Here is an 8,589-nt window from a genome sequence, read left to right on the forward strand (position 1 = left end):
GGTGTTCCCAGGCGGTCACCCATCCAAGTACTAACCAGACCCAACGTTGCTTCATCACGTGATATGCCGTGACCCGTGGGATAAATGTTTATGAATTAAACAGTGTTGGCTGAGATTGTATTTCCTAGTAGACAGTTTACTACAATCATCACAATTGAAATTCTTCACTTCCGAATGAATCAGTAGGTGTCTGGTGAGATGTCTTTCCTGCCCAGTTTACTACATTCATTACACTTGTAATCTGATTGAATTAGTAGGTGTATGGTGAGATTTTTTTTCTGTCCAAACAGTTTACCACATTCATCACACTTGAATTTCTTTAGGCTACTCGTGAATGAATTAACAGGTGTTTGGAGAGATTATTTTTCTGACTAAATAGTTTACCGCATTCATCACACTTGAAGTTCTTCACTCCTGAATGAATTAGCAGATAACTGGCCAGGTGCTGTTTCTGGCGAAACAGTTTACCGCATTCATCACACTTGAAATTTTTCACTCCTGAATGAATTAATTGGTACTTGGTGAGATCATGCTTCTGACCAAACAGTTTACCACACACATTACATTTAAAATGCTTCACTCCTGAATGAATTAATTGGTGTTGGGTGACAGAACTTTTTCTGCCCAACAGTTTACCACATTCATCACACTTGAAATTTTTCACTCTTGAATGAATTAACCCCTTAACCCCTACACCGCGGGCATGTTTACCAATGTTTTGCGTGTGCCGCAGGGTTATTCGGGCTCTGACAGACTCTCAAAAAATATTTGCCAAAAATCAGTTATTAGTCCTAGAATATTAAAATTACATATCCTTATGGCACATACCTTCAGCTTTCTCCTGGAATGTTTGTTGAGCCTTCGTCAGTTACCGTAGGACTTGTGGAGACCTCTGAAGTTGGGTAACGAAGTCTCCACTTTACACTTCCCGACAACCCGTAATATGATTACCACAGCCAGATATTAACACTATAAACACTACTCTATGATTTTCAAGTAGTTTGGGATCCATACTCCAAGAAAAACCCACTGTGAAAGCAATGAAAATTATGAGCGCGTCTGACAGTCGCACTTGCACTAGTTCGCTCTTGGTACTGTCATTTATTATTCATAAAACCCCTCACACTTTACATTTCTATTACTATATAACACTTATATATATCTACAGTCTTTATCCATAAGTTTCCTTCGGTAGTATTAGTTTATTGTCACTGTAGGGATTCAATTTCTTTCAGTAAAATACGTAGCATTCACTTTCTCGTCCTGTATACTAGCATTGAGAGTGAATGTCACTTTCATCTTCACTCTCATAACTCATAGTATTCATACATGCTAGAGTGAAACTTTCACTTTCATTACTCCTAGGGTATATACTCGTATTCTTATAATACTACTCATTTACATTTATATTTACGTTCTCTATTTTATTTACGTTATTTACATTTCTATTTTATTTACACTGTGTTATGCACTGTCACTTGAAGTAACTTATAAAACTATTTTCCACTGTTCACGTATATTTACATTAATTACTTTCACTTGCTGTTTACACATTATTTACACATTATTTACAATTCCACTTGCACTGTTTTACTCAATAGAAAGATCGTAGTCACTCTTTTATCAATTGTCAGCCCTTTACCTCTTTCCACACGAGGTTTAGTAGGGGGTAAAGGTCACAGGGCCCTTTGCATGGGGGTGAAATGTCCCTGAAGTCAGCAAGAGGAAACAGACGTACCTCCACTTCGGAAGATGAGAGTGAACTGATAAGGGAGGGCCGGGGTGGAGGCCTACCTAGGGATATTCAGTACTACCAACGTTAGCTCTTGAAACAGCTATGTATAGCACTGAAATGATTGGCAGGAAATCTAGACAATACATTATAAATTAGGTAGTTCCAGGTGAATGTAAATATCACTTAGGCTTCTCCCTTCCCTCCTTATATGTATATTTATTACAAAAATAGATTATACGGCATATTTCAAGGGGAAATAAACAGCGAAAATTAGCGAACGAGTGCACGTGAGGTGTTGTCAGGTGATAATTAGCCAATTCCAGGTGTATGGCACTCTCACTTACCTTATTTCTTTCTTGTATATATTATTTGGTATAAGAATAGGGCATAGGGCTTATTTCAATGGATGAAATCAGTGAAAAATTCCAGGGAAGATTTACTTAGCGTAGCACGGCCGGGCAGGTGAGAGGATAGGGTAATGGAGGGGGGGTAGGGAGGGGAGTCAAGAACGAGGAGAAATGGCTAAATTGTCAACAATGGATGGGAGTACAGATGAGATTAGGAGTGCTGACTAGTGTTGGACATTGGCAGTACTGATAGATGATACAAGCCCCCACTTGGAAGCCCGGGTGAATTCAAAATAACACAGAATCACAAAAGCGACGCCCCACGGTATGATCCCTTGCTCCCAAGCGTCACGAAAGTGACGCCCCGCGGTTAAGGGGTTAAGCGCGGGGCGTCACTTTCGTGACGCTTGGGAGCAAGGGATCATACCGCGGGGCGGCACTTTTGTGATTCTGTGTTATTTTGAATTCGCCCGGGCTTTCAAGTGGTGGCTTGTATCATCTATCAGTACTGCCAATGTCCAACACTAGTCAGCACTCCTAATCTCATCTGTACTCCCATCCATTATTGACAATTTAGCCATTTCTTGACTCCCCTCCCTACCTCCCCTCCACTACCCTATCCTCTCATCTGCCCGGGCATGCTACGCTAAGTAAATCTTCCCTGGAATTTTTCACTGATTTCATCCATTGAAATAAGCCCTATGCCCTATTCTTATACCAAATAATATATACAAGAAAGAAATAAGGTAAGTGAGAGTGCCCTACACCTAGAATTGGCTAATTATCACCTGACAACACCTCACGTGCACTCGTTCGCTAATTTTCGTTGTTTATTTCCCCTGGGAGAAGAAGAGATGAGAGGAGGGAGGAAGAGATCAGTAGGTCGGAAGTAGTGGAAGCGATGAAGAAGATTAAGCTGGGAAAGGCCCCAGGAATTGATGGAGTGTGTGGTGAAATGCTTAGGTATGGAGGTGAGATTGTTGTGGAGTGGATATGGAAGTTGTGTAGATTGGCTTGGGAAGAGGGAAGGGTTCCAGAGGACTGGAAATCAGGTATAATTGTTCCTCTGTACAAAGGAAAAGGGGAGAGAGAAGTATGTGGTAACCATAGGGGTATTTGCCTTCTTAGTGTGACTGGTAAAATATATGGTAGAATACTCATTGATAGGGTTAGGCATATGACAGAGGAGCTAGTTGGAGAAGAACAAGGGGATTTAGGAAGGGAAAAGGGTGTGTAGATCAGATATTTGTTCTAAGATGTTTAGTGGAGAAGTATCTAGAGAAGGAAAGGAAAGTGTATGCTGCCTTCATGGACTTGGAGAAAGCTTATGACAGAATAGATAGGCAAGGTATGTGGAAGGTATTAAGAATATATGGAGTGGAGGGGAAATTGTTGAGTGCTGTGAAGAGTATGTACGAGGGAGCTAGGGCTACGGTGCGAGTGGATGGTGAGCTGAGTGAGTTCTTTGATCTCAATGTGGGACTGAAACAGGGGTGTGTGATGTCTCCATGGCTGTTTAATATATATATGGATGGGGTTGTAAAGGAGGTGCAAGGTAGGGCAGTGGATGTGGGGGTGGCCCTAATGAATGAGGGTGAGATTTGGAAGCTTCCGGTGTTGCTGTTTGCTGATGATACAGTATTGTTGAGTGAAGATGAATGGGAGTTGCAAGGTTTGGTGAATGAATTTGGGACAGTGTGTAGGAGGAGGAAGCTGAAAGTTAATATAAACAAAAGTAAAGTTATGGTGTTTGAGAGGAATGAAGTCACAGAGTGTGCAGTGAGGTTGGATGGTGAGGATATGGAGAATGTGAGTGCATTCAAGTACTTGGGTAGTGTGATGAGTAAGGATGGAACTTTGGGGGATGAAGTATGTGAAAGGGTACAGCAGGGAAGAAAGGTTGTTGGTACACTGAAAGCAGTGATGAGAAATAGGGAGGTGAGTATGGAAGTTAAGAAGTCACTGCATGATGGTATTGTGATCCCTACCCTGACGTATGGAAGCGAGGCGTGGACCTTGCAAGAGGGGAACAAGTCAAGAGTGAGAGCATTGGAAATGAGTTACTTGAGAGGAGCATGTGGAGTGACGTGGAGGGACAGGTTGACGAATGAAGAAGTGAAGGAACGTTGTGGGGTAGATGTGGATGTGGTTGAAAAGATTAGGAGAATTACACTGAGGTGGTTTGGACATGTGGAGAGAATGGAGAATGAAAGACTGACTAAGAGGGTGTATGTAGGTGAGGTGGAGGGAGGGAGAGGGAGGGGTAGACCGAGGATGAGGTGGAGGGATGGAGTTGAGAGGTATATGAGGGAGGGGGGGGGTGAGTTGGGGGGAGGGGAGTCAAATGGTGGGTGACAGAGTGACTTGGAGGCGTTTTGTCTGCGGCCACCCTTTGCGGGATTAGGGCGTCGGGCTATAGATAGATAGATAGATAGATAGATTATTTCCCCTTGAAATATGCCGTACAATATATTTTCGTAATAAAAATATATATAAGGAAGGGAGAAGCCTAAGTGATATTTACATTCACCTGGAACTACCTAATTATTGCAGGCCACCACACGCTAAGTAAATCTTCCCTGGAATTTTCCACTGATTTCATCCATTGAAATAAGCCCTATGCCCTATTCTTATACCAAATAATATATACAAAAAAGAAATAAGGTAAGTAATAGTGCCATACACCTGGAATTGGCTAATTATCACCTGACAACACCTCACATGCACTCGTTCGCTAATTTTTGCTGTTTATTTCCCCTTGAAATATGCCGTATAATCTATTTTCGTAATAAATATACATATAAGGAGGGAAGGGAGAAGCCTAAGTGATATTTACATTCACCTGGAACTACCTAATTTATTATGTATTGTCTTGGTTTCCTGCCAATCATTTCATTGCTATATATCAGCAGGTCTCACAGGGCTGAAGTTGGTAGTATTGCATTCATCCTAGCCAGGCGGCAGGAGGCCACTACAATCAGTTCACTGTCATCTTTGAAGGTGAAGGTACGTCTGATTAGCTCCTGCTAACTTCCGCTGCTTTTGAGCCCCATGTAAAGGGCCCAGTGACCTTTACCCCCTACTAAACCTCGTGTGGAAAGAGGTAAAGGGCTGACAATTGATAGAGGGTGACTACGGTCTTTTTATCGAGTAAAACAGTGCAAGTGGAATTGTAAATAATGTATAAATAATGTGTAAACAGTAAGTGAAAGCAATGAATGTAAATATAAGTGAACAGTGGAAAATAGTTTTATAAGTTACTTCAAGTGACAGTGCATAACAAAGTGTAAATAATAGAAATGTAAATAAAATAGAGAACGTAAATAGAAATGTAAATGAGTAGTATTATAAGAATACGAGTATATATATATACTAGGAGTAATGAAAGTGAAAGTTTCACTCTAGCATGTATGAATATTATGAGTTATGAGAGTGAAGGTGAAAGTGACATTCACTCTCAGTGCTAGTATACAGGACGAGAAAGTGAATGCTATGTATTTTACTGAAAGAAATTGAATCCCTACAGTGACAATAAACTACTATTACTGAAGGAAACTTATGGATAAAGACTGTAGATATATATAAGTGTTATATAGTAACAGAAATATAAACTGTGAGTGTTTTTATGAATAACAGACAACACTAGCGGCGAACGATCGGAAGTGGGATGGTCATACGCCCACGTAATTTTCATTGCTTTCACAGTATTTTTTTTTTTTTGGAGTTTGGATTCCAAACTATTTGAGAATCATAGAATAGTGTTTCTAGTGATAATATCAGGCTGTGGTAATCATATTACGAGCTGTTGGGAAGTGTAAAGTGGAGACTTCGTTACCCAACTTCAGAGGTCTCCACAACTCCTATGGTACTCGACGAAGGCTCAACAAACACCCAAGGAGAAAGTTGAAGGTATGTGCCATAAGTATATTTGATTTTAATATTCTAGGACTAATAACTGATTTTTGGCAAATACTTTTCGAGAGTCTATCGGGGCGCGAATATGCCCGCGGGAGCCGCAAGTCAAAGCAAAACAAGCCTGCGGTTTAAGGGTTAATAGGTGTTCAGCCAGACATTGTTTCTTGCCAAACAGTTTACCACATTCATCACACCTGAAATTCTTCATTCCTGAATGAATTAGTAGGTGTTTGGTGAGATCTCTTTTTTGCTTAAACTGGTTACCACATTCATCACACTTAAAATTCTTTAGGCCTCCTTCTGCATGAATTAATGTGTTTGATGAGATAATTTTTCAGACCAAACAGTTTACCACAGTCATCACACTTGAAATTCTTTACTCCTGAATGAAAGAGTAGGTGTCTGGTGAGAGTACTTTTCTGACGAAATAGTTTACCACATTCATCACACTTGAAATTCTTCACTCCTGAATGAATTAATAGGTGTTCAGCCAGACACTGTTTCTTGCCAAACAGTTTACCACATTCATCACACCTGAAATTCTTCACTCCTGAATGAATTAGTAGGTGTTTGGTGAGAGTACTTTTGTGACGAAATAGTTTACCACATTCATCACACTTGAAATTCTTCACTCCTGAATGAATTAACAGATGACTGGCTAGATGATGTTTGTACCAAAACAGTTTACCACATTCATCACACTTGAAATTCTTCACTCCTGAATGAATTAACAGATGACTGGCTAGATGATGTTTGTGCCCAAACAGTTTACCACATTCATCACACTTGAAATTTTTCATTCCTGAATGAATTAATAGGTGTTCAGCCAGATATTGTTTCTTGACAAACAGTTTACCACATTCATCACACCTGAAATTCTTCACTCCTGAATGAATTAGTAGGTGTTTGGTGAGAGTACTTTTGTGACCAAATAGTTTACCACATTCATCACACTTGAAATTCTTCACTCCTGAATGAATTAACAGATGACTGGCTAGATGATGTTTGTACCCAAACAGTTTACCACACTCATCACACTTGAAATTTTTCACTCCTGAATGAATGAATAGGTGTGTGGTGAGAGTCCTTTTGTGACCAAACAATTTACCACACACATCACATTTGAAATTCATCACTTCTGAATGATTTAATAGGTGCTGGTTGAGAGTACTTTTCAGACCAAACAGTTTACCACACACATCACATTTGAAATTCATCACTTCTGAATGATTTAATAGGTGCTGGGTGAGAGTACTTTTCAGACCAAACAGTTTACCACACACATCACATTTGAAATTCTTCACGCCAGAATGAGTTAATAGGTGTTTGGTGAGAGCACTTTTCCAATGAAATGGTGTACCACACACATCACACTTGAAATTCTTCACTCCTGAATGAACTACTGCATGTTGGATAAGCTTGTTCTCAAAAGGAAATGTTTTACCACACTCTAAACATTTGAACTGGTTAACTTCAGGCGAGAGGGTCACTTTGTCCAGATTAATCTCATTCTCACTGAGGAACACATCTTCACCCACCTCACACTTTATAATCTCATTCTCACTGAGGAACACATCTTCACCCACCTCACACTTTAAATCTGGTTCTTTCCTTACTGGCTCCATTATTTTATCATTCACCGCACACTCTACATTATGTTCTTCCTTTACCACCTCCACTATTTTATCACTCATCTCACACTCTGTCTTTACATTTGGTTCTTCCTTTACCTCCTCCATTATTTTATGACTTACTTCACACTCTGTCGTTACATTTGGTTCTTCCTTTACCACCACCATTATTTTATCACTTACCTCACACTCTGCATTTGGTTCTACCTGTACCATCTCCATTATATCATTCCTTCCACCTCTTTCAATTTCAAGCATACTTCAACGATTCTGTCTTAGTGTTAATCTTGCTGTCTATCACCAATATCTTACCTTTATTGTACCAGTTCTCAGTTGTATGATGCTCCCATTACAACTGAACAATGTCAAAAATTCATCACTATTACTGGATAATAATTGCATTTACATAAAAATGATAAAAGCTTCAACACAGACTTCCTTTAAATATACACTCGATTAATAACACATTCGAATGCTTCTGAAATGTAACTTTAAATATACAGTCTCTCACTGCTGGGTCAAGCTGTAATATCAGACTGAAATTACTGCCATCTTCCTTATTTCAATAGCTGTTACCTATTGTCTGAGCTGCAACAGGTATTGCAAAGGATACGGCAGCAGGTAAATTATCCAAGATCAGCTCATATGTGGGGGGGGGGGAGATTCTTCCAAAGGACATTACATGGAGTATAACCCCCGAGTTGTTGACCAAGGTACCTCTTGCTGAATGTGCTGACACAACTTAAGATGTGGCCACAGTCCTGTTTGATACTTATCATCTATTACTCAGGCAGCACCTGATGACGACATTGTTTATGACTGCTTTACTGCTCTGACTTCAGCTGTGAACCTGCAACAACAGCTGCCATTAGACCAGCATCTCAATGAAGTTAATGACACTGTCCGGTGAACCCTAATTTTGCATGGAGCTCATTTATGCTTTGTGACAAAAAAATGTATA

At 40.0% G+C, this 8,589-nt stretch overlaps 1 protein-coding gene across 1 annotated transcript; it reads right to left on the minus strand.

Annotated features, from left to right (window-relative positions):
• Positions 1–319: 319 nt before the first annotated feature.
• Positions 320–7,844, minus strand: LOC145402724 (uncharacterized). Its single transcript, XM_080274690.1, has 3 exons — positions 6,343–7,844; positions 3,397–3,406; positions 320–451 (listed from the first exon to the last, which is right to left on the minus strand). Exons 1-3 carry the CDS (start codon positions 7,842–7,844, stop codon positions 320–322), a joined length of 1,644 nt encoding a protein of 547 aa, XP_080130816.1.
• Between the last annotated feature and the right edge of the window lie 745 nt (positions 7,845–8,589).

The sequence above is a fragment of the Coenobita brevimanus genome, chromosome 58 (genome assembly GCF_032717465.1).
Source record: "Coenobita brevimanus isolate Jiangsu-jjx chromosome 58, ASM3271746v2, whole genome shotgun sequence".
Taxonomy (NCBI): domain Eukaryota; kingdom Metazoa; phylum Arthropoda; class Malacostraca; order Decapoda; family Coenobitidae; genus Coenobita; species Coenobita brevimanus.

Coding starts and splice junctions, on each gene's coding strand:
- LOC145402724 (XM_080274690.1), bottom strand. CDS start 7,844: ATGGTACAGGTAGAACCAAATGCAGAGTGTGAGGTAAGTGATAAAATA.